This window comes from Ruditapes philippinarum, unplaced genomic scaffold (genome assembly GCF_026571515.1).
Source record: "Ruditapes philippinarum isolate M1 unplaced genomic scaffold, ASM2657151v2 ctg12882_1_1_1_1, whole genome shotgun sequence".
Taxonomy (NCBI): Eukaryota; Metazoa; Mollusca; class Bivalvia; order Venerida; family Veneridae; genus Ruditapes; species Ruditapes philippinarum.
The window spans coordinates 1-26,278 of NW_026864404.1; the positions used below are offsets into that span (position 1 = coordinate 1).

General features: G+C 32.6%; 2 protein-coding genes across 2 annotated transcripts; one reads left to right on the top strand and one right to left on the bottom strand.

Annotated features, from left to right (window-relative positions):
• Nucleotides 1-81: 81 nt before the first annotated feature.
• Nucleotides 82-3,586, top strand: LOC132725461 (uncharacterized). Its single transcript, XM_060710595.1, has 2 exons — nt 82-1,650; nt 3,424-3,586. The coding sequence occupies exons 1-2, from the start codon at nt 119-121 to the stop codon at nt 3,524-3,526; spliced, it is 1,635 nt and encodes a 544-aa protein (XP_060566578.1). The 5' UTR covers nt 82-118; the 3' UTR covers nt 3,527-3,586.
• Nucleotides 3,587-4,772: 1,186 nt separating this feature from the next.
• LOC132725462 (ribosome quality control complex subunit TCF25-like) lies at nt 4,773-23,365 on the bottom strand (the record flags this gene model as incomplete). Its single annotated transcript, XM_060710596.1, is given in 16 exon segments — nt 4,773-7,041; nt 7,768-7,843; nt 8,793-8,869; nt 9,715-9,805; nt 12,536-12,694; nt 13,853-13,965; nt 14,509-14,601; nt 15,036-15,141; nt 16,424-16,516; nt 17,248-17,341; nt 18,344-18,443; nt 19,794-19,924; nt 21,462-21,547; nt 22,015-22,080; nt 22,567-22,706; nt 23,208-23,365. Coding segments are annotated over 16 exon segments (1,760 nt in total), but the record flags the coding sequence as incomplete, so codon positions are not given.
• Nucleotides 23,366-26,278: the final 2,913 nt, after the last annotated feature.

A 26,278-nucleotide genomic window follows, 5' to 3' on the forward strand; every position in this document is an offset into this window, starting at 1 on the left:
AGAATAAATAAACTCACAGATATTAGTTTTTGTTAATTTTTTTATCTAAAAGTCACTTACACATTTTTTCTCTCTCTAGGGATTATAGTTCGGAAGAAGGATGCTATAATCAAGAGAGATGCGCGAGGGGACAGGGGCCCCAAAGAAACTGACAAAGGAACAGCTTGAACCAGACACATTCTGGGACCTGGTTGAAAAACTCCTCCTACTTTCAACAAATGACGAACAACATCGATTACGTCACAACGTATCTTTGTCCGCTCTGTGTAGAGGAAATGCTTTATTGACACTACAACGGGGTCTAGCTACAAAGCAGACGACAAGTACAGTTACTGCAGCAGATAACAAGAAACCAATAATTCCAGAAAATACAAAACAGAAACCAGATGAGAAGTTTCTGGAAGATAAAGAACAAGTGTCAATAGAAAGCGAGAAGCGCTATGTAAGCGCCAAACAGACTCATAGTGAATGTAACGTGTCTGACTCCGATATCGTTTTTGTGAAAGAGTCCGAAGTACCAGCGTCTGAACGACTTTGGAGATTCGCCATCAGGAATAGGAAATATAAACTAGACATTGAATCAAATGTAGATTTATCTAAAACAATGCCGCGTGTGCAAAGCAACGAGGCTATATATGAAGGGCTCCAAAGAAGGATTGAAGAAGCAAAAGAAGACAAAAATGAAGAGATACCTGATAATAAGTCAAAAGCAAAACAAAAACAAGAGTCACACAAGCCAGATGAAGTACATAAGCATCGGTGTGAGAACGTAACGAAAAATTACAATCCTATAAAAAATAAACCTAAAAGTAAACGTTCAAAATCGAGAAAAAAGTCAACCAATAAAAACCCTAAATCAGTTTTACCACATCAAAAAGCCAGCGCTGATCAAAATTGTCACGATTTAGATCCAACCCCTCTTCAAAACCTAATCAAATCCAGTGAAACTGACGCTTCAGACGTTCAAGAGCAGAACCTAGTTAAAACCTTTGAATCAGAGCGTTCAAATATTTCACCGGAACATTTTGAGGCCAAGAAATCTTTGTATGATTCCGTGTTAAGGAAACGCCTATCATGTGGATGCCAGTTGGAAGTCCTCAATAGAGAAATCATAAACAATAGGCTTTATCCACGAATGCTTCTAAGTCGAGAAACGACGAAAAAATATGCAGCACTGAAGAAAGAATATCTTAATCTATGCTACCAAGAATCATCCCTACGTTCCCAGATTGCAATGCTTCAAACAGAAATATATATGATACATAACAAAGATCTCCATAAAAGACAAGCCGTAATAAAAACCATAACACTTGACTCTAAATCTGCTCATGTGCCTCAAATAGATAGCTCGAGCAACGCTCACAGCCCTGAGACAGACAGCGACAATAAAAACGCCCTTTTATTTCCTCGGCTTAAGCCACAGAAACCTCTATCCATTGCCCAACAGAGACCTTTCTGTCACAACAACGATCGCACCATGCCGGCTAAAAAGTTCGTTCACAACAAAGATTCGCCGCAGCCGAAACGGAACGCGACATCACGTGATAAATGTGCTAGCACAAGTTTTCCGAGTATTGAAAAAAATATGTCACCAAAAGGAATTTGTTCATTGTACTCGTTGACGACTTCTCTTAGATCCCCGAGAAAAAGGTAAATGTGGTCATTAACTCAATTTTCAGATTTTCAGCCGATGACGTTTTTTTTCCAAGTAAATTACTAGAAGATATACGTGCCGCCTTTGCGACTCTTGCACGGCCGTGCATAGATTTTGAGGTGACGTCCTTTGCGTTATATAGAGGATATTAAATGAGTGTAGTTTAATACTGAATTTATTGATCGAGTTGAATAAAATCATATTATGCGAGCCTCTGGCGAGCATAATATTGTTTTATTCAACGAGTTCAATAAATTTAGTATTGAATCTACACGAATATAATATTCTATTTATCACATATATAAAATAAGACCAGTATTTAAAACTGTTAAAATGAGTAATTTTTTAATGACGCGCCTACAGTGTAACGCTAACATTAGCGCGCTTTAACGCTATGTTTCTATATAGCGCAAACGACGTCACGTCAAAGTGTTATTACACTAGTGTAATATCGTTTTTATTACATAGAGGATATTTAAGAAATATAATATATCCCAAACTGTGATTTTATCGCTCAATAACATCACTGTTTGGAGTTCGGATGCGAGGAATTATATCACGAGGGCGTAGCCCGAGTGATATAATGATGCGCATCCGAACGACAAACAGTGATGTTTTCCAGCGATAAAATCACCGATTTGGATATATTATTTCGATTCTAACACGACATAAACAAAAAAATGCTGCCGTACCTGCTATTAAGCAAAATTGCGCCTGGTTTGTTTCCGTACTAATTGTCAGCGCGTCGGATTTTATAGTGGTCACGTCACATGTATACTGTAATGATTCCGTCTCATGTCTAAATATAGAGCGTCAAACAGCGACTCTATTGCATAATATCACACACTTTCGGTTCTTCTATATATGTTCAATATGGAAAAATGCGGGTCGTGTTAGAATTGTTCGTTTTGCATGTAAGATTGAAATATAATTTCACTGAGTGAACACCAGATGCAATATTTTCACGAGTGGCGTAGCCACGAGTGAAAATATAATAGCTGGTGTTCACGAATGAAATATATTTCAATCTTATATGTAAAACAAATAAATTTTCTTTTTATTTCATGCGTTTTAAGTGATTTTAAGTAATTTTTTACTGATTTTGCCGTGTAACGTCGCGCATTCTCCTGTGTGACGTCATCACATCATGACGTCACATCAACAAGTTTGAAATATAGTTCTGTTAAATTTCTCTAATTTTGTTACATTTTTAACATAATGTATGGTGACATCGACATTCTTTTCCGAAAGAAGCAAAATTTACGCATGACGGCATTTATTTTTGCCTGTTATTCCCTTCAGTTTTGATTTTCTTTTCATCCGCATTCAGATATAGTCCGGCTATGTACAGTGAAAATTAAATTTTATAAATTTCACTAGTGGTTTATCAGAATATAATCATCTGATATATTACAATAAAACACTGGAAAGCATGAAATAAATGGCTTTATTACACTCCTGCGCCGCGGTTTATGTGATAAACAAACATAATGTTAAATGTTACACGCGCTAAATGAATCTTTTTCACTTAAACAGTCTTTATTTTCAGTACGTGATAAATAAAATATTATATTCGTGTAAGTTCATTACTGAATTTATTGAACTGGTTGAATAAAATAATATTATGCTCGCCAGAGGTACGCATAATATAATTTCATTTAACTCCTTTGATGAATTCAGTATTGAACTTTGACTTACACTTATTCAATATTGTCGATATATGCTACTTACACATACTGTACAAAGAAATAACCCCTTTTTTCTTTTAGAAAACCAGATGCATTGCTTGTACCACAGAAAGAAGAGCTGGAGAAGAAAAAGACAGTTCACAGGCTTACTAAGATGAATATTGATTTAAAAACAAAAACGTGATTACTTTATAATAAAATCTTCTGTATATATATCTAAAACATTTGTTTTAAATAAACATAATGAAAAAAAAATCTATAGAAAAATGTTTATCATTCTGTGACTTCTTCACTCATTTACAAAGACAATGGTATTCATGTTTATTCAAATCCTTTTATTTGAACCATATGTAAAGTCCTTTTTATTTGAAGGTTGTCAAGTCGTAAAGTCCTTTTATTTGAACCATGTGTAAATTCTTATTATGTAAAGTCCTTTAGTTTGGACCTTATTTTAAGTATAGGTTAGAGTGCATATTGGGTGTTCTTCGTAAATAAGAAAGCTAAAAATGAGCGGAGCTTGCGAAGCGACTGTAGCTTTCTTATTTACGAAGAGCATCCAATATGCACTCTAACCGGCTTAGTGCTCCGCCCACTTGCGTTTTATAATATAAAATGTCCAGTTTATATAAAATCTGTTTGAACCTTGTCAGGTCCGTTATTCATGTCCTATCATGTCAAGCCTTGTATTTGGTCATTTTGTTTAAACTTTATGTCAAGACCTTTTATTTGAACCTCATGTTCAAACCACAAGTCAAGTCCTTTTATTTGAACCATACATATGCCAAGTAAAACAATCTAAATTAGATATTAGTAGTGAATGTTATTGTATCAGAGTGCTATATGGATACATTTTTGTTCTGTATTTATTTCCAATGAATATATTAATCAAGGCAATGGCATTTGCTGACAGACCAAGTCAATATTAAAGTGATTCTGCCGACAGTTATACATGGATATTACACCACTGCCTTAAAGCAGCTTACCTCCAGATGAGCCAAAATATTTAAAGGAAATCAAACTTGAAAAAATTTACTAAGATTTTAATAACAGTAAAAAGATTCAAGTAATAATTTACAAGTTATGTGCGATTAATGACTGATTTTGCAGTATTAATCAGCATATTTCTTCAGCATGACCAATGCAATAAAGCCTTTTTTTGCATATTTTGACCTATTTTTTTGGTTATCAACATGGATTGTAAGTGCCATTTGCAATGAAAAGAATTACTTTCATTGTTCACTTCACAATATTTAGCTTGTAAATACATTTTATCAAAATTTTCGTGAAACTAGCATAAATCTAGAGTCATGCTGCTTTAACTTGAAATGTATATCCATGTCAGGGCAAAGGTGTTATGTTCTCATTCAACAGGCCTGTAATAATTCATTCTTAAAAGCCATCAACAATAGCAAGAACAACAACAATTTGTACAAGTAGCTGTTTATTTCAACGTTTGCATAGTAAATCATTTTTGCCATTAAAGCAAGCAGTATACATGTATATTAAACATGTGAAATTAAATAATGGTTAATAACATTTTTGTTTCATTACCATACTGTAGAGTTGTTATAAATTTTTATCATCTTAAAAAAATTATTCTCAGTGTTTGATAGTAAACAAAAGCCTTAAAAATGCAGAATTTTCTAAGTTCAAAAAGGGACACAGTAATGCTAACAAGAGCACCACATGCAGTGTTTAAGATCCAGTAACTCAATTTTCTATTGTTTTTATATCATAAATACAACGCTCAAATAAAGATTTATCAATATTGTAAGTTCCAAAATGCATTACATGTAATTGTTAAAATATTACAGCATTAAATTTTACATGTCATGTTAATAAAGGGAGGAAATTAGAAATTTGTTTTCTATAAAGTCTAAGTCAAATTTTTCAATAAGAACTGAATGCATCTATTTTAATGATTACATATAATGTGGACAAATACTTGCAGTACATATTTTTCATATTCCTCAGTGTTTGAAAATTATTTTAGAAGCATAATTATACATATATAAAATTTCACTTAAGTGTGGTAACAACCTTTATTACAACATACAGGATCTTTAACGCTAGTCTGTCAAAATGTTATAAAGAGGTATAACTCCAGAAATATTGCTTTTAGAATTATGCCCTTTGTCTAACAACTGCATCTTGTTATGCTAAAAAGTAAGTATTCAAAGTTTCATATTGATAAATGTTAGAAAAATAGGCTACATTGAAGATTTTGCAAAACAACAACAAGACCATGCCGGATGTGATAAAAATAGCTCAACTTTTTCTTAGAAACAGACAAGTTAATAATCAATAACACAATCAAACATACCTGACTACATGCAGCTTAACAGTAGATTAAAACATAAAATTTAAATTTCATAACAACCCTATATCATGTTAAGCACAACTGATAATAAAATCAATAACTTACAGATGCTAAAAAAAATCTAACAAAGTAAAAAAAAATCTAGCAAAGTTCAGAAAAATCTTGCTACAGATCTGTCAACATTTTAACTAACATCATCTCCTCTTATTCTTATTTCTAGGAAATTAATCTTAAATCTGAGCATGTATACCAACCAATATTAGATCAAACTTCTAAGCATATGACCTCATTAAAGGGGATTGGTCAACAAATTTGTGGGACAATTCAACTAAAATCATCTAACAATGGAAATGTATCATTTGAATATTTCTTTTAAAAAATGTTAAAAGTTACAATTCTAATTAATTTCGTATGAACATTTATATAATGAATAATAATATTTTGTCCAAGAACAATTTATCATCTGCTACATAAGATATATGCCATATCGAATCATGATCTCACATTTACCAACAACATCCATAGCGTTACTGTCATGTATCATACTAAATACTATACACATTATTATTTATTGTACTAAAGACCTTTCATTATAGACCAATTCCCTTTAAACAAAGTCTCATTATAGACCAATTCCCTTTAAACAAAGTCTCAGTCTGAGTATCATGGTAATCATATCATAATTTAATACAAACAGAAAATCTGATCATTATCTTTACTATGTAATATACTTTTAAATGTAGATTAACAATATCAATGAAATTTTAGCTTTTTTTCCTGTCAATCTTGTATATCATTCAAGATAAATATATTCAAATACAGTGCTATTCCTTTTTTTATAAGTTTTACATATTTTCTTAATGGATACAAGTTAAAAATGTAGTTTTGAAATCACCTGATCCCCATATCTCTCATCAATGCAAGTATAGTTACTTTTCACTGACCATATTTTTTCCCCCAGCTCTTCACTTCAGTTGCTGTACTTTCATATTCTCTCAACTCACCATAACCTCACAATATTATAGTATCTTGTTAACCACAAGCATTACAACTTTTGTGATAACACAACTTTCACAGATCTTATGCATTTCATAATATTGCATGTAAAAACATTGACCATATAAAAATCTCTCGAACCATTCCCCAAAAGAAACCCACAGATCAAATTATCCGGTGATAGTTAGAAACCCAGTTTCGTCAGTTTAATCCCATTCTTCCAGTGGTCTTTCTTCCTCTTCATTATCTTGATTTTCTAATTGAGGTTCTGCCATTCTGATATTTTGGAGCAAGTCTCTCATGGCTTCCATTAATGCGCCCACACCTTGTCTTAGCTGGTTCCCCTCAGCTCCTCCTGCTGCACCTTGCTCTGGTGCTGGTTCCTGGCCATACAAGGAATTTTAAACATTGTACAGTTATGTAAACAATTCAAACTTAATATGAAATAATATTTCTCAATCTTAGTCATAAGTTAAAAACAATACATAACTATTTAAGTGGAGTTTTAAATCAGTTGAACATGAATTTAATTCTGGCATTTAAAGGGACTCTACTGATGTTAAGAGGGGACAGAAAAAATTATCTGAGATAAAAGTTCCATTTGATGTAGGTCTAGACCACTAACTTGTTGGAAATTTCAGATCATTTGCTCTCTCATTTTTCTAACTGTGAAAAATGACCAAAAATTGCAAATTAGCACAAAAATACTATTTTCAATTTATCTCTAATGTTTATTTCCTAAATGCAAAAAGAGCCATAATATTCTCAAAATTTTTGTTAAACTTAAAGGCCTTGGAGAGTGACCTCCTATTATGTTCTTAAATAAATATGTTTTTTTTTTTTTTTTTTTTTAAATAAATATGTGAAATTTCAACCCGTTCTGTTTAGTACTTTTGGAGATACCAACTTGCATGTAAAAACTTCCACAACAATTTGAGTACAATAGCTTTCACTATTCGAAAAGTCCAGCTAAAAATTAAAAAAGTACAAAAAGCAGACTTACATCTAAACTAACCAGCAAACATTGGACCGTTTTAGAATATTTCACTTTACATACTATACCTTAAGTTGTAAAAGTACATATAAAATGGTCAGCATTTCATACTTACATTTGGATTAAAATTTGGCATCAGAGATCGTAGAAACATTGAAAAAGCATTTCCATCAGTCTGTACTCTGTTTGGCCTAAATAAAAATAAATCATGAAAATTTTGCAACTCTTCTTTTTTTACCTTAAAATGACGATCAAAACAGTTAAATGTTTCTAATATAATTAAAGATGAAATTATCTGAAACAACTCTTGATTTTAATCTGATTCTCTGATTTGATTCATATATACTTGCAGTCTTCCCCCCCCCCCCCCCCTGCACCTCATCCCATGCATAAATGAACTACATTATATTTGTACCAAACTATCTATTTATCTTTGTATTCTGTAACAAGAAGAACCAATTATCTGATCCCAATGCACACTTAATTAACTCTAAGGTACTTAGGCCTACATTTGCATTTTTAAGTCTACATTAAACTTCGCATGTTGATAACATTGTTATGGCTATATGTATAACTTCCATCTTTTAAAGTGGAGGAAGACACAAAAAGAACTTCAATATAAATGAGCCGCGTCATGACAAAATCAACATAGTGCGTTTGCGACCAGCATGGATCCAGACCAGCCTGCGCATTCGCGCAGTCTGATCAGGATCCATGCTGTTCGCTAACCAACCATATTACAAGTAGAGAAACTGATAGCGAACAGCATGGATCCTGATCAGTCTGTGCGGATGCGCAGGCTGGTCTGGATCCATGCTGGTCGCAAACCCACTATGTTGGTTTTGTCGTGACGCAGCTCAAATGAACAATGGGTTTAACAGCCCTCCATTCAGAAAACTAGATGATTAGCTGCATGAACAAATGCATTTACACTGTTAAGATTTGAACCAAAAGAATTTAATGATCAGAGAATTTCGAATGTTTTTTTTTGTTTACTTTTCTTCTATATTTTTCATCAACCTCTTCTATAAACCAGCCAGATGGGTTATTCACTCACACGAAATTTGATTCTACAGAGATATTTAAACTAACTGTGTAAAGAGTGTCAGATACTTGTGATGTCTGTAAAAAAACTCATACCTTGAAGGTCGTGCATAGGCTTGTACAGAATCAAGAGGTGGTAATGGATCATAACTCAACACTGTACTAGCTACATCCTGCAATAATAAATTATATGTTAATCTATCTATCTATCTACCTTCCATTTCTATCAAACCCCTCACAAGGACGTGGACAGTCGGCGCATTAAGCCACTAAGAAAAGTTAAAAAGTGATTTAAAAATGTATAAAAAAAAATATTATTAAGAATTTATGGAAGATGTTTTTGGGTGATAGTTGTCTATCTTGGCTGGGGATATACTTACAGCTCAGCATGTGGGAATGGTGGGAGGCTCTCCCTTGGATAAGATGACCTTCAATGGGGATGATGACTATATTATTAGTGATTTTGTACATTCTTGAGATCAAGTAGGCTCTTATTCACTGTAAAAATCTATTTTTTCGTTGGGTTTTACATCACACCATCACAGTATAGGTCATATGGCAATGTTCCACCTTTCCTGGTGGAGGAAGACCTCAGGTGCCCTTCTGTGGATTATTTCAGGCACAAACAGGCACCTGAGTAGAACAACCAACATTCCCTAAGCTTACTGTCCAGCTTCCTCACATGAAAGAATCTAAAGTCCCTGTCAGGATTTGAACCCACAGCAGTGAGGGACAAGTGGTTTAAATAAAATCTACTTAAAGTATTGTAATTTTGTATTATTCACATGTACAAAATATAAATGATCAGTACAAAAATTCTTGTCTGACAATATTTATAAAATTAATCTCACATTTCCATTAGATATATTACCCCTGCATGACGTTGGACTATCGCATGACTTTATTTTATAATGTACATGATTTCAGTCCCTCTGGTATACTAGACAGATGTTATTATTGGTATTTCTATAGTCTCATACATATGTTACAATAATAAATTAAGTGCAAGGACAATTACCTGAGGAATGGTTGCCGTGGCAGTGGGTATCTCTGATATTAGTATATGTCTGTAAATATTCCTTGGAGTACCTTTATATCGTGACTGTCTCCTGAAAGAGATGCTGTCTAAATGATGATATGAACTAAGTATCAATTAGATATAACATTCTGGTAAAAAGTTGTTTTTTGTTTCGTTTGGTATCATTTTACATCAACCAGTTTAAGGTCATTTGGTAACTGGTCAAGGGAAAAGACATTCTTGCAAATCAGGCTTGTGTTTCCGTTAGTTTCAATGGCAAGAATCATCACATCCCAATGGGAGGATATTCCAATCCGAACCATGACATATGACAGCTATTATCATTCCTAATGCCCCTCAATGCAATATTTTTTAGACTTTAGCATGCACCTGAGTAGAACTACCAACCTTCAGTAATCTGGTTATAATGAAATGTTTTATTGTCAACCGGTAACAAGCAGTACAATTAACCATTGTTTATATTACCAATAATCTCCTCATCTTTCAATTGCAACATATTTTTTCATTTTTTCATAAGATATTTGTAAACAAAAATGCTAAGCCTATATTCTTAAGCTGATTTTCCACACAAAACTTTAACCAGGAAATTTGTAAGTTTGCAAAGGCCAATAATTCAGTAAAAAATCCTTGCAAGAGACTCATTGAGAGTTATGATTCTTAGATATCAAACTTCTATAACAAAAGCAAAGACAATACACTGGTGTGGACACACAGGTGAGTAGAATAGCCCAACTATCCTTCAAACAGTGTAGCTACACAGTAACAAAACGCACATACAAATGATTTTAAATATCATTCACCTAATGATAGTTTTCAATCAGAAACTGAGCTTTAGCATGTGTCTGAAAAGTTAAGATTATAACCTTTCCAAAAGGTAAACTACTGAAAAGCCACATTACATTTACCTTTGTTTATATGTACTTTGTTTACCATATATATGTTTATATGTACAGTGGAACCTGTCTAATCCAAACTCGTCTGGACCAGAAAAAAGTTTGGATTAGAAAGGTTTTCGTATTAGAAGGTTTTTTTACATACATTTTGTTCATGTTATTGGCAGAATAGTCTAAGGAAAGAAAACAGGAATACTTTTGAAATTGCAATATAAATATTTTATTTTTGCAATCTTTTATCGTTCATTTTCATACATGTGAATACAAAATAAATAAGCAATAATGTTATGTTCTTAAGAGTAAGTTACCCTACAATGTTAAACAGGAGGCTGAGACATGATTATATATTCGTACCAGTCTTTTGTTGTTTACTCTTATCAGATTCAGCGATTATACGAATTCACTTCACAGTTTCCATTAATGTCTGTTACTTAATCATGTGTTATTAAATTCATTACAAAAGATTAAAAAGATATTTCTATTGCATTATATCAAAATTTATTGAAGGTGACGAAAGACAATCAATTAAGCAATTATAGTACATATCAAGGCAAGCTAAGTGTAATTTTGACACCTTCGCAGATCATACGTTTCACACATTAATTGAGCGAAATTACTCATATCAGTTTGGTGTATGTTTACACCTGCAAGATGTGCGATTATATTCTATTTTGAATGTAGATGTGATATTTTGCAAAATCTGTTTGGATCCGAGAGGTTAATTTTATAGTAAACCCATTACGCGATATGCACGCCTTTTTCACCCCCCCCCTTTCTGTTGTCTCAAATGGTGAAAAAATGTCCCCAACACTTGTTTTTGTTGCATAAAAAAGTGACCACTTTTTCGGCGCGGCCCCCGAACCAAAAGATACATCAGGGGGTTGCCAGAAGGGGGATGTGCCCCCTTCTGTTTGGGGGGTTTGAAAAGGGGCGGCAGTCCCCCTCATCGCCAAGAAAATTTTGGACTTGTGAGAGGCTAAAAATGACCCCAGATCGATCATAAGGTAACGTGTAACCAACGCTGGAAAGTATTTGACTTTATCTCAATCCATTGAGAAGTTGCTGCACTTTGAAATCAATTTTGATGGAAAAAAAAATCAAGGCAAATTAGTGATTTTTGGCAATTTTGAGATGTCGCCCCGTTGCCATGGATTGGTAACAGGAAATTTAAGCCTGAGCATGTTGTTGCAAAGGCAATGGTCCAGATAACATTTGTGCCAAGTTTGATTAGTATTGAAGCAATTCTTATAGTTTTATATCAATTTGAACTTTTAACGGGAGACTTTTCAATGAAAACAGCCATTTTTTACAAAATGCTCATGAAGTAATAAGTTAAATAAGAACAAATTTGAAAAAATCGTCCGGAATTCGGAGTAGACAGGTTCCGGATCCAAGAGGTTTTTTACTATTGAAAATAGAACGAATAATAATGGGACCGGACCCTTCATTCGGATAAGAAAAGATTCTGGATTAGAAGGGTTCGGATTAGCAAGGCTCCACTGTACTTTGTTTACCTTTGTTTAAATGTAAAATGTTTACCTTTATTCATATATGCTTTGCTCATCTTTGTTGATATGTAATAAGTTTACTTTTGTTTATATGTACAAAGTTATACAAAGTTTCCCTTTGATTTACATGTAAAACCTTTATCTTTGTTTACATGTACAAAGTTTACTTTTGTTTATATGTACAAAGTTATACAAAGTTTCCCTTTGTTTACATGTACTAAGTTTACCTCATCTATATGTGCTTTGTTTAACTTTGTTTATATGAACCAAGTTTACCTTTGTTCATATGTACAAAACTTATCTTTGTTAATGTGAACTATGTGTACCTTTGCTTATATGTTCTAAATTTACCTCTGTTTATATGTACAAAGTTTATCTTCTTTATATGTGCAAAGTTACCTTTGTTTATATGTTTCAATGAGAGGATTTTTCTTCTCTACTTGATCTATCACAGATTTAACATTTCTTTCCAGCCATTCCATCACCTCTGGTAGCTTCCAACATGCGAAACATCTTCCTACATAAAGTGCTATCAACTGCTTTAAAGCATCAGGCTGACTGAAAGAAAACAAAATATGTATTAAATTCAAGAGCTTGTATAAAAACCGTTGGCCATGACATTTTGTGCTATACCATGTAGTGTATTTGTTTGAACTATGCACTCTCCCACTGCAAGCAAGGTAATTTTTTTTCTAAGGAAAATTTATTGATGATTTAAATTTGAATGATGAGGATATAGAATTAATTTTTAGGCATTTTAGGCAACAAAAACAATTCATTGAAATGAATAAATTCTCACTTTTCTTTTAACACAGCTAGAATGACAATATTTACGAAAATTCTTATAAAACCCTGTCATTTTTCTAGCAATCCCTGCTATTTCCCCACATAATCCCTGCCATTTCCCTAGCCATTCCTGCCATTTCTTTATCACTCCCTGCTATTACTTCATCAATCCCTGCCATTTCCCTATAAATCCCTGCTATTTCTTTATCAATCTCTTACATGTCCCTAGCAATCCCTGCCATGTCCCTAGCAATCCTTGCTATTACCTAATCAATCCCTGCCATTTCCCTAACAATGCCTGCTATTTCTTCGTCAATCCCAGCCATTTTCCTAGCAATCCCTGCTATTTCTTTATCAATTCCTGCCATTTTCTAGTAATTCCAGCTACAATCCCTTCTATTTCATCATCAATCGCTGCCATTTCGTAAGCTGACATTATAAGAGTATGGTCCAACTGCATGATCCGACTTGTCACATCTGATTTACTAACACCTGACTTTCTAGTATTCTCTAGTTTTGCAGGAACCACTACTAATATTCATTCCATTGTAATAAAAACTAAACATTTCTAGTTTGTTATATCCTTTAAAGATAACTAGACCTGTCCTTAAGACAACACTCAGTATTTGACAGTAAGAAAAGGGGAATAAACCTGTGAAAAGGAAAGTCAGAGTTGCGTCCATCATGTAAGATAATCACAGAGAACCATTAAAAGTGTTCAGTTTCAACCAATTCCCTTCAGTTTTGGAGATAAAACTTGCTGGCAAAAACTTGATAAAAATGTGACCCCCAGGTGAGTGCAATAGCTTTCCCTTATTCTTTGAGTGGTATAGCTAACATTTGTATCAATTTTGGTTACAAATTGTATCATTGTTGTGGCTTAAAGGGCCTTTAAGACAATTTCTCTAAATGAAAGATAAAAATTGTTACCTAATTTCTGCATCCTTAAAATAAACATGGGCAGCTGATTGGTCAGCCTGCACTCCACACTTGTCCAGCAAGGGGCTTAATACACCAGGAAACATCAATAGACTATCTTGCAGCTAAAAATATAATACAAATAAAATAAAAGTTTGGTTATTAAATATAATTTATTTGTTTCAATCTGTTTTCAAGACATCTTAAGTCAAACATATAATTTATAATTTCCAAACAAATATATAACATAACATAATATCTTAAAGCAGCATGCCTCCAGGTTCATGTTTATTTCCATGAAAATTTAAAAATACTTTTAAAAGAAAATTATTGTAAAGTGAACGAGGAAAGTAATTTACACATTGCAAACAGCTGTTCCACGCTCTCCTCCAACGTAGATTTTCATTTTTTACCAGGTTTGGCAATTTTGTATACATGCTACTTAGATAAAAGCTGGACAGTCTTACTGATCAGGAATGAAGAATTGTCGGAACTAATCAAAATTTATCGGACATGTCAATAGGATCGGCATATTTCGGGAAGTCTGCAAAAAGGCTTTCAGCAGTTCATTGTCAAAATCAGCTACCATTGAAAATTTGCTCCTCCCACTACTATTTATAGAAAATATTGACCTTTTCACAATGGCATGTATATAAACAATAACCTACCATTTCATCTGCTTTGTTTGTCTCCCCTTGATGAAAGTATGCTAACGGTATAGAGAAGGCAAAATTTGGCAGCTGAGACAAGTTTCTGTGTGCCTGCAAAATAGTAAAAATATGAACATATTCTTAAATACATAATAAAACATTTTAAACATACAACACTTTAAAAAATATAACAACACTTAGCCAGCCCACATTTAACTGATAAAACTTCCATCATTGATTCTATGGACAAATCATCAATTCTAAAAGAAAATTGAAAAGTTTCAGTTAGTGAAACAAATACAATCGTCAAAGACATTTTAAAAGCTCTACGAATTTGACATTTCAAGTGTTATTTACAACACAGATACTATGAATATACTGCTTCTGAGATGTCATAGCTATGGTTAAAGTATTTCCTATATGCATGATAAATAGTGAAAACTATAAAATCATTACTCCATTATTCATCCATAAAACTTCATTGACAATACAGGATTCAAATTATGTGTTATTTTTTTTTCACATACAGAATAACAAGTTCTCACCTCCCATTCATTGTAAAGTCTGACTAGAAATTCATACTCCCCACATCGTATAGCATAGAAATCTATCAACAGTAAAGCACATAGAGGGTCATTGTCCGGATCCAAACTGAAAAAATATATATCAATCATTTTCTATACATTGATACAGTGGTTTTATCACACACCTTTGCCGATTTTGCGACTCCGTAAATATGGTATTTTGACGTGACGTCATTAGCGTTATGCAAACACAGTGTAAAGACGTACTAAAATGTTAGGGTTATACTATAGGCGCGTCAATGAAAAACAACTTATTTCACTTAAAACGGTCTTTATTTCGGTTATGTGATAAATAGAATATTAAATTCGTGTAAGGTCAATACTGAATTTATTGCACTCGTTGAATTAAATAATATTATGCTCACCAGAGGCTCGCACAATGTAATTTTATTCAACTCTTGCAATAAATTCAGTATTGAACTTACACTCATTCAATATCCTCTATAAAATAATTGTTTTATGTGATAAAACATGTGATAATACATGCATTTGTTTTTTATACTGACTTGGTAATATCTTTGTGGTTATTCCAATCCATCTAACCAGCTTTACTGGTTAATAAAACTGAATGGTAAAATACAATAGCATTTTTAAAAAGACATTTTTAAGAGAAATAATTCATACGGACAGTACAGAGGATACAACAATGCAATCAGTGCCTGTTAAAACGACTATCAATAACCTGTTTTGACAAATATTTAGGCTCAAGAGGGACATGACACATAAAAAATATAACTTTCTGAAGTATGCGCCTTGTCTACCAACTGCACCTTGTCATAAAAAGCAAGTATTCAGCGTTTCATGATGATAACATATAAAATGTTTGAATATATGTTCTACATTAAAGTTTTTGTACAATGAGTATGGCGATGCAGTGATCATTATAGATTGACCTTTTCTTTGAGAGAGATGAGCAAATAAATGTTGTCTTATTCAATTGAGAATTCTATACAAGTATGTATACAAGACATACAAGTTAACACTTAAAACATGCACAGCTGTCTGAATCTGAAGATTTACAGATATTTTACAACTGTATCACTTCATAAGGATATTTTTCTTCTTTTGTTGTTGTTATCATATGGCAACTTTTCAGCTTAAAGAAATGATATACTCAAACCAATGTACAAAAGTCACATGAAAGAGAGATCATGTTTGGTCTTTATAAACACAAGGTCTTTATTTTTGGGTTATTCTATCAAATCAATTAACAATTCTTGAAAAACGGTCTTCATTTACAGGGCAGTCTTTATTCAACTGTGGCATAACTGTACTTGTGAACAAACATAATAAGCAAAAAGATAAAAACAAAAACATATTGCTACTATAGTTCTCAAACAAATACCTACCTTAAAAGAAATTTAGTAAATTCAAGAGCTGTCCTATTGCACCCTCTTTGTCCCATGGACCCAATATGTTTAAATAAGGCAAGGTATAATGATCTGAAATTAAAGCAATGTCATCTTAATGCTTTAACCTGTTGAATTTCATAAATGGACTCAACCATACTATAAATTTGGAAGTGTCCATTATAAATTTTGGGGATATAGAGGAATCAGACTGTACAGATGCCCAGCCTGGCCTGGCTCTATACTGGTGACAATGGCTAATCACATTCAGCTCCAGCACTGTAATGGTTCATAATGGTTCAAAATAATGATTAATTTTTTTTGAAATAATACAATACAATACTAAAGTTATCTTGTATTTCAACTTCATCTTCAATTTATAAACATAATGTTTACAGTTTGTTGTTTGTTTTTCTGTTTTGTATGTTTTATTCAATAATATTTTTAGTTGTATCTCTATGGTTGATACACTTCATCGAGCAAGTTTGAAAGATTACAAAATATGAAGTCAAGTTCTGTATAATGTAATCTGCATTATCCTATGGAACATTTGTATATATACTCTCCACATACATCAACAATGTCTCAAATCAATAAAACAAAAACAAAAAAGAAAGAAAAAGAGCTGCAAAAAGTCTGCGTCCTCGTCATTTATGCTCTCCATTCAGTAGTTTTAGAGATACCATCTTGCATGCAATGACCAAAGTGTGACTCTGACGCCAACACCAGGATGGGTACAATAGCTCTCCCTATTCTCCCAGTAAAATAACTTAGTCCATCTTAATGCAAGTACCTTTAAAGGTATTCAAGTTATTTCAACATACCTATTTTCCCTGTACTTATACTCTAATCTACAAGTTCCTAATGTCATATTAAACAGAGGATGGAATGACATTTCCATTGAGAAGAGAGCCCGTTCTGAAAAATAACATAAATTAAATATGTCAAATATGTCATGTCAAATAACTGTATAATATTTTACATTACAGAACTACACATGTACCCTTTGACACTTTATATGGATACAGTTCTAAATGTTTAAATATTGTTTTGCTTTTTAAAACATATATTTCCCTTAATGCAAAAGGGTTCCCCAATTTAGTATATAAGGATTTAAACCTTTCAGCCTAAGGTGATATAAAAAAGATAAAAGTATTATCAGGAAATTTATGTAATTTTAAAATAATATTTGAAACAAAAAAATAAAAAGTTATTATTAATCCCCTTCCATGCTTATTTAAGGCACAAACAGACACCAGAGTTGAACCATCGTGTTCTGAAACCCAGCTAAATAGCTTCCTCACATGAAATATCCAAAGTTCCGGTGGGGATCAAGCCCAGAGCATGAGCGGCAAGTGGTCTGTGCTCACTAATAGGTAGGTATCTTATTAAGTTAATCCAATATTTAGCCTGCTGGGGGCAACTGAATTTATCTATGTGACCAGTGCAGACTTAAATTAATGGACACATCTGTGCCATCTGATCATGGTCATAGTTTATCAATAATTACATATTTTGAAATTTTCCCTAAATATGATGTTTTTGTTGAATTTGTTTAAGATATTTTATTTAGGGTGGTAAAGATTTATCAATATTTATCCTTAAAAGCATGACTGACTTACAATAATGTATTTTAACTATTAAAATATGCAAAATGCATGGCGGAGTGGTTAACACTTAGTACTAATAATCTAATGATTGCTAGCTGCATGAAATCAAACCGTGTCAGGGGCATTGCTTCTGTGAGCAGGAAACTATACATTCATTGCTCAGTACTGGTTGGTTCCAGGAACAGATTTGAGACCATCTCTATAAGCTTATACATGCAGTTTCCTACACAATTGAACTAAATCAAATTCTGTATAAACCAAAATATGCAATATGTACATATATGAAATGAGTAAGAAGTTGAATCAATACCAATCATTTCAGCAGCCATATTATGATCTTCACTCATGCGAAACACTTCACTTAACTGTATCAATGCATCAATATGGTAGGGTTGTAGTTGTAGAATATTCTGTAATATAGATATAAATGACAGGTAAGATCACAGGTTATCTGCCCCTTGAGTCATATAATGGCAAGGAATGGACATATAAAAAGTAGCACCTGATTTTGTGTTTACATAGTAAACAAGAGCGATCAGTAATCACATGTGTCGCCTCATGATGGCCAATTTTATGTTGGGACAAGTTTTGTGACAGACGGACAGACAGACGGACAGTGCACAACTAGACTTAGTACTGATAATTCCTGTAAAGTTTGGATAAAATTGCACCAGTAGTTTATGAGGAGTAGTCCGGACAAGCTTTTGTGTATCTGGAAACACACAGAAAAAAAACACCTTTTTATCAAAGGGCCATAACTTGGCCAAAAATCATTCAACCGGAAAACCCGTGCAATATGCGCAAGGACTTGAGCTACAGATCAATCCTGTAAAGTTTCATTGAAATTGCATTAGTGGTATAAGAGAAGTAGTCCGAACAAACTTTAAAAATAAAAATTATTAAAGGGCCATTACTCTGACAAAAATCATTGAACAGGAAAATGCTGACAATATGCACAACTAGACTTGGTACTGATCATTCCTGTAAAGTTTGGATGAAATTGCACCCGTAGTTTATGAGGAGTAGTCCGGACAAGTTTTGTGACGGACAGACAGACAGACGGACAGACAGACGACGGAAAAGTGATCCCTATATGTCGCCACTACTCCGTAGAGGCGACACAAAAAGATTATTTGTTCTTCTTTTTTTCCTGAATATTTGTATTTGTTTTACCATAATTATTCAAATATTAAGTGGTGTTTCGAATATTCAAATTAAATTCTCTGGCCTTACATTATACTAACAATATGAAGCTGACTTTGACCAATGACCTTGCCCAGATTTAAATCTGGAACTGTCACTAAGAGTTTAAGTATTTTGGTATCAAAATACTAAAAATAGGCTATTCTTAGCCCCGAGTTGATTGAAAAGCATTGCAGCCCTTTTTAAATTTGGTTCATTTTTAACAATAAAAATAATTATTCTGGTACAGCAGAGTGAGTGAATGCTTTGAAAATTTGTACACAATTTATTGGTCTAGACCTACATCGGACATTACTCTAGGAAAATAAATTCAAAATGGAACATTACTTTAGGTATATTATTTCAAAATAGAACATTTATTTAGGAATTTTTTTTCAAAATGGAACATTACTTTAGGAAAATTATTTCAAAATGGAACATTACTTTAGGAAAATTATTTCAAGTCCTGTCATGTCCAGAAACCTCATTGGTGTCCCTTTAAGATAACATACTTTTGCCAATATATAATAATATTATACAAAATATATCATATAAAAAGAGTAATATCAAAGACGTACCCCAATATTTTGTGGGTTAAGAGATTCTACTGCATCATAGAATTCAAACTGCACCTTCTGGTACTGTTGACTGTGTTCAAACAGAAAGTACTGGCAGCCTTCTTTAGTGTCCTTCAACTGCATTGACAATCCTAAAATTTCATATTAGTGTAGGTTTAACACTGAGTTATTGAACAAGTTGAATAAAATTATATGATTTCATTTCATTCATCAGGTTAAATAAATGAACCTACAAGAATATAATATACTTTATATCACACAATTTTTCAGTTTAGATCATATTTTCATTGATGCACTAATAAGATAACACTAGCACTTAGGGTGCTTTAACGCTATGTTTGTATAATGCATATGACATCAAACAAAAATATATGCATGGTCGTACCATAACATGTTAATAGATTTGTAAAATCTGCATGGGTATGTGATAAATCATTTTAAAGGAAGAAAAAGTGAGGAAATGCTTGAAAAACAAGAGCTGTCCGTAAGACAGCGCGCTCGACTTTTTTATTGCTTGCCAATAAAAAAAGTTTTTGCAGTAAAAGGCAATACAAGAATCTCTGTATTTTTAAAGTGAACAATGGCCATGAGCATTAAGATATTTAGTGAAGAATTATTTTACTGAATTGTGTGATACCCTTGAACACTGCAGCAAAGTTTGAAATGTTTAAGTCAAAGAGGGCTGGTAAGAAAGAAAAAAAACTGAGTTGAGCCTTAAATAAATTTAATAGTATTAAACCCACTTTGAGAGAATAAGGTATTTTTACGTCACTCAGAACACCTTGGTAAATGACATAATAACATAATTTTTCAAGAAATCTATGCCAAGGAAGCAGTATATTTTTGTACAATCAGCATAATATATAGATTTGACTTTGTATGTGAAAGTATTATAGTTACGTTATCAATACAAGTAATAGATAAATTTTATCAAAGCTTTTTTTAGATGTTGTCAGTTGATCACAAGTGGATCTCTTTCACACAGTTCAGTCAAAAAGTGGACTGGTACTAAAACTTAACCAAGATTCTAAGTCGATAAAAGGCCTTAATTTTAAAACAAATCCTTGACAGAGTTACCTTCTCTTGCGTACAGATGGGGGTAATGATGTGAAATAGCATTAAAAAGTTTCAAAGCAATATCTCAAAGGGTTAAGGCAATAAGTGGATTTTACCCATATTCAATGTATTTTCTAAGTCAAAAAAGGGCATAATTCTGTCAAAAACCTTGACAGAGTTATGTCCTCTTGTCTGTTGATGAAGGTCGTGATGGTAAACAAGTATGGTCGTTTCAAAGCAATACCTCCAATGGTTTTGAAATAAAGTGAGGTGGTACAAAAAACTTAACCAAGCTCAATACACTTTCTAAGTCAAAAAAGGGCCATAATTCTGTCAAAAAACCTTGACAGAGTTATGTACTCTTGTCTGTAGATGGAGGTTATGATGGTGAACAAGTATGGTAAGTTTCAAAGCCATACTTGTAATACTTCTGAAATAAAGTGGGGTGGTACGAAAAACTTAACCAAGGTGTGACGCCGACGCCGACGCCGGGGCGAGTAGGATAGCTCCCCTTTTCATAGAAAAGTCGAGCTAATAATTTGAATTTCGTAATTGGAAATTAGTTTTTTTCTTACCAGTTCTATCAATGAAGAGATATGTATAATATTTTACCTGTTTTACCAATAGGTGGCCAGCTATCTGTAGGTTGAGCCATCCAGGACACTTTCTGACGACGCCTCGTCTGACCACGTCTTCTTCTGGTTCACAAAAAAAAGGGAGAACAGATTAAAATATGTACAGTAAACTCCCCTTATAATGATATTAAGACGACAGTCGAATTTATTTACATCGTTACTTTCGAGAGGGAACAAAATTTAAAACAAGAGTCTGGACCACAGCAACAGTATCGTTATAAGTGGCACAATTATAATTGATATCATTTTAAGTAGAGCTGACTATATACTTACTATATAAATCAATAAAATTCAATTTTATCTGTTTTGAAAAGAAAATCGAATTTAAACATCTAAAATATTATATATTATATAAGTTTCATTGATATATATGATTCGTACTGGATTTGAAAAATACACAATTTATTTGGATTTTAACACATTTAAAGATCCACACACCAAGCATTGTGGTGAAATCACTATACAGAATTATCCTCAAAGTCCGACATTTTAATGAACAATCTTAAAATAGAACATTATAATAAACTTACGAGCCTTCTTCACGTATTGTACGAGAACCAAAAATTCTTTTCAATTCATTTTCAGGATTCAGGTGTCTGTAATAATAAAAAGATGATTTAATGTCATAAAATGTTTGTAATTTATTTGTTATTTTCTTACATTACATTACTGTACAAAAATTCATTTCAACTAACTAAGAACACCTTTCTTACCTGATAAATAGTGTAACAAAGTGTACAATTAGTGGGTATAAATGTATCTCTAGACTGCTAAAACCAGTTTCAGTTTTTATTAAACGGCCAACATTAGAGTAACTTCCCTTTTAATTAAATGAAGGGGAGCGGTGGCCTAGTGGTTGAGGTGTCTGCCTGTCAACCCAGAGATCATGGGTTGGAGCACTACTTGGGTCACTACCATGTTTCTTCATGTGACACCAGTACTGGTTGGTTCCAGGAAGCGGACTCGAAAGTGATTAATATAAGCTGCAAGAACTTGTTTCGCAATCGAGGTTAAAATAAGTATGTTTAAACGAATTAATTGAATCATAAATTTACAATATGTATAACTACAGTTTAACTTACTTGTGTTCTACCATAAGCAGTGCTTTATTGTTTGATATATAAGTGGTATCTGAGGCAGCAGTTAACTCCCCTTCTCCTATATTCCCATTATTTAAAATTCTGTTAACTTCTCGTATACTTGCATCAATTTCATCTTCACCCTGGAAAAAAAAATGTTATGTATCATTAATGAATTACGACAGGTGTCTTTTATAAAGAGATGCATGTTTTTCTATCCAGGTACTTTTTTTTTCATAAAGGTATTATCTTTTATTATAACTCTTTTGTTAAGAAAAGTTTACTGTTACATTAAGTCTAACAATGTACCTTAAATACATCTTCCAGAAGGGAAAGTCTTAAGTTTGTATGACATTCATTTAGATAAATCTTTTGTTATGATTTTAATGAAATAGTATCATGATGGTATTACAAAGTTTGTACAATGTTATGAAAACTATCAAGCCATAAACTTCTCCAACACTTATTTGGAGACCCAAATTTATTAGAAATTCATTTCAATCAATCAAAATAATTACTCTCATCAAAATTTGAAAAATAAATTTCTGGTAAAGGAAATAAACTTTATCATTTACTGGTACACTGTATGTTAGTAGTCATAATTTTATAAAAATCCAGAAATTTATCTCCACAAATTTACTAACATCTTTTGCTATGTCATCAGCATTCTCAGTAACCTCTTTCTCTTTTCCTTTCCTTTTCTTCTTCTTCTTTTTCTTTTGTTTACTTGTCTGGTTGGCAGCAGTTTGAGTTTCTGGCTGGGTTTCTATTTCCTCCGATTGATTACCATCGTTATCTGGCAAATTGTCTTCATCTTCATTCAGCTACGAGATATGATTTTGGTACATTTCAAAATGGTAAAATGGTAAACAAGTACACATGATGTATAAAAATTAGTCTTGTCTTACAGTATCAAAGCTGTACACCTCTAAATGAAAACAAAAAGTTAAAAAAAGTTCAAATAAATATTCAGAGAAATATAAATTAAGAATATACATGGTAGTGCAAACTGCATGTATATAAATGTCTGAATTTAAAATTTTTTTTATCATTTTATCATAACTATTTTATCATAACTTCACACTATTATTTTTGAGAAATTTTGTTGTTGTTGTAATTTTCAGCAATTTGCATGATGTCATGGTCAGGTGTTTAATTGGTCCAATGTAAAATAGATTCTTCACAAAAGTAAAAATTTTATAAACCAGAATATTTTACCTCAAGATTGCTTATCTAATTAGAGAAAATAGTAAATCTATGTTACTGGAAAATGGAAAAGACTTACTTTTTATTGGTTAAAAAATAATTTAATACATTATTTCAAATAATTTAGGAAATTAAGTGCATTTGGATTTTGTAAAGATCGCGAGTTACAAAGTGATAGTGCTGAAAATACGGTTGATGTAAATAATGGAGAAATTTGTTCTTATGGAGAAAGGCAGTCAGATAAAAGTGTTGAAGTTAAATTACCTAAACAAAATGAGAAAATAATCAGGGAAATATCAGGGCCAGAATGAAGCACACTAGAGACTGGCTAGAATATGACGCCAAAAATAAATTAATGTTTCTGCACAGTGTGTAGAAATGCCAAGATGGTAAATTCTTTTGTAAGTGGATGTTCCCAGTCTTAAAATTGAAAACATACGATCGCATGAAAATCAAAGGGGAAAAAAAGTTTGGTAAGTTGATATTTAGAACTTACAGTAGATCTATTGTACACCTCATTTAAAATGGTCGGTGATGTAAATGTTCTATTCGTTGAAATAAAATGTTTTGAATGTTGGTTTGACAATAAAAAAAAGCTTTAGGTATCAAATATGGTAACTTAGACATAAATGTAGTTTTAAAACAAACGAAACGAAAATAAAATGAACAGAGGGTTTTTTACTTTTTGTCACATGTTTTCGCGACATATAAAAAACAATAGTAAATATAACATTAAGTTCAATGATTATACATTTGTAGTTTATTTAACATTTTTTGCTGCTTTTAAAAGATATTAATTTAGATGTACATGATATGTAGATCTTAACTTAAAAATTATTTGCATTTTCAATTTTATTCATTAGGAGAGAATAGTCATATAATGCTCTTGAAATAATGAAGGAAACAAAAGAATATGAGACAGCAAGATCCAAACAACTACAATCTTCTGAGGCAGCTGTGATAGGGGCAATGAAGAATGTAGCCTTTATGGCTTCCCAAGATCTTCCCAACAGTATAATGGACTGATCTAAACGAACTCTGTTAAAGAGCAGGTGTGTACTAATTTTTTTTCATTGTGAATTTGTCTTAACTATATAATGAGTGGTGATTAAGGGGTCACTCTGACTACATGAGAATTTTTGTTGTTGAGTTCGTCTGGAAAGATGGACATAACTTTTATTATAATAGACATTAATAACTGATTAAGTCACATGAAGCAGACTGGGAAAGGTTCATTATTCATTACTATCAAGCTGAAATACATTTATAACATGTGATTAGAAGATGATTCAAAATCTCTTATAAACATTTTATGAAATTAATTGTTCTCTAAACTTATAATGTACTTGTAAAACTGGTATTATATACATTAAGTCATTCATACTTTTATAGCTATATCAGTGTTGTATAAAATAATAACTATTTAATAAATTAGGCTGTATTTTTTCTAATTTTTATCTTACATTGTTTTAGGGAGCATCCCCTTGAAGTCTCTGAAGTGTGATGCGTCTGTTAGTGAATTTCAGAAGGCCAATTTCAGAAGTTATTACTGATGAGCTTGTTGATGCAATTAAGAAATCACCCTATTTCAGTGTAACTTTAGATAGTCCCACAGACATTGGTGTGAAACAAAAACTTGATTGTTTATGTTCATGTATCTTGTGAAAGAAAAGGGTAAAATGATAAGTAAGAATGATTTTGTAGGTATTGTTTCATTTAGACAAAGGTGCCACAGCCTCAGAACATTTTTGATGCATTAATTGATCTTTTAACCAAGAAGAGGTATAGATTGTACTAAGTTAGCTGGTGTAGCATTACTGGATGGAGCAGCAGTTATGACAGGGAACAAGTCTGGAGTGTTTCAGAGAAGTAAAAAAACCCACAATCCTGGTGTATTGTCAGTTCACTGTAATTAGCTCACAGAACTTTGCACTTAGTTCAGGTTGGTGCAGCCGACAGTATTAATGTACCCTTGTCAAGTTTCAGGAAATTCTTTAAAAATGCATTGTATAAATACTTTGAATACTCTCCTAAACATGCCAATTGTTTGAAAAGATATGCAGTTACTTCTAGATCAGAAGCAGAAATTGAAGTTTAAACAAAAATTTTTCATACCAGATGGCTTCATTTGATGGTGCCTTGCAAGCTGTTATTGTTAATTACACTTAGTTTTGTTGTCTGTATTGATAGCTGATAAGAGTGCAAAATCTGCAGGTCTTGTAAAGTCTTTGTCAACTTAAAAATTTTTGTACACAGCACATTTTTCTTCAATGTTCATGCATTACCTTTTGTCGCCCTGAAGTTAAAATCTTAAACCAGTCATTAGACATAAATTTCAACCCTTCTGTCTATTCTTTGCTTGAGAATACAATCTGCAAAGATTAAATACTCTGAAAATGGCTCTTTGGAGAAAACATTACTGCCTTTCCTCAAGTCTTTCCTAATGCCCCAGTTGAGTCCGATTTGGGGAAGTCATTTAAATTAAAGATTCTGAAAAGCAGAGAAACCC

Bases quoted from the DNA above. Each gene is read 5' to 3' on its own strand.
- LOC132725461 (XM_060710595.1), top strand. From the start codon at position 119: ATGCGCGAGGGGACAGGGGCCCCAAAGAAACTGACAAAGGAACAGCTT. The intron at 1,651-3,423 runs GTAAATGTGGTC...TTTTTCTTTTAG, and splicing joins CTTAGATCCCCGAGAAAAAG to AAAACCAGATGCATTGCTTG.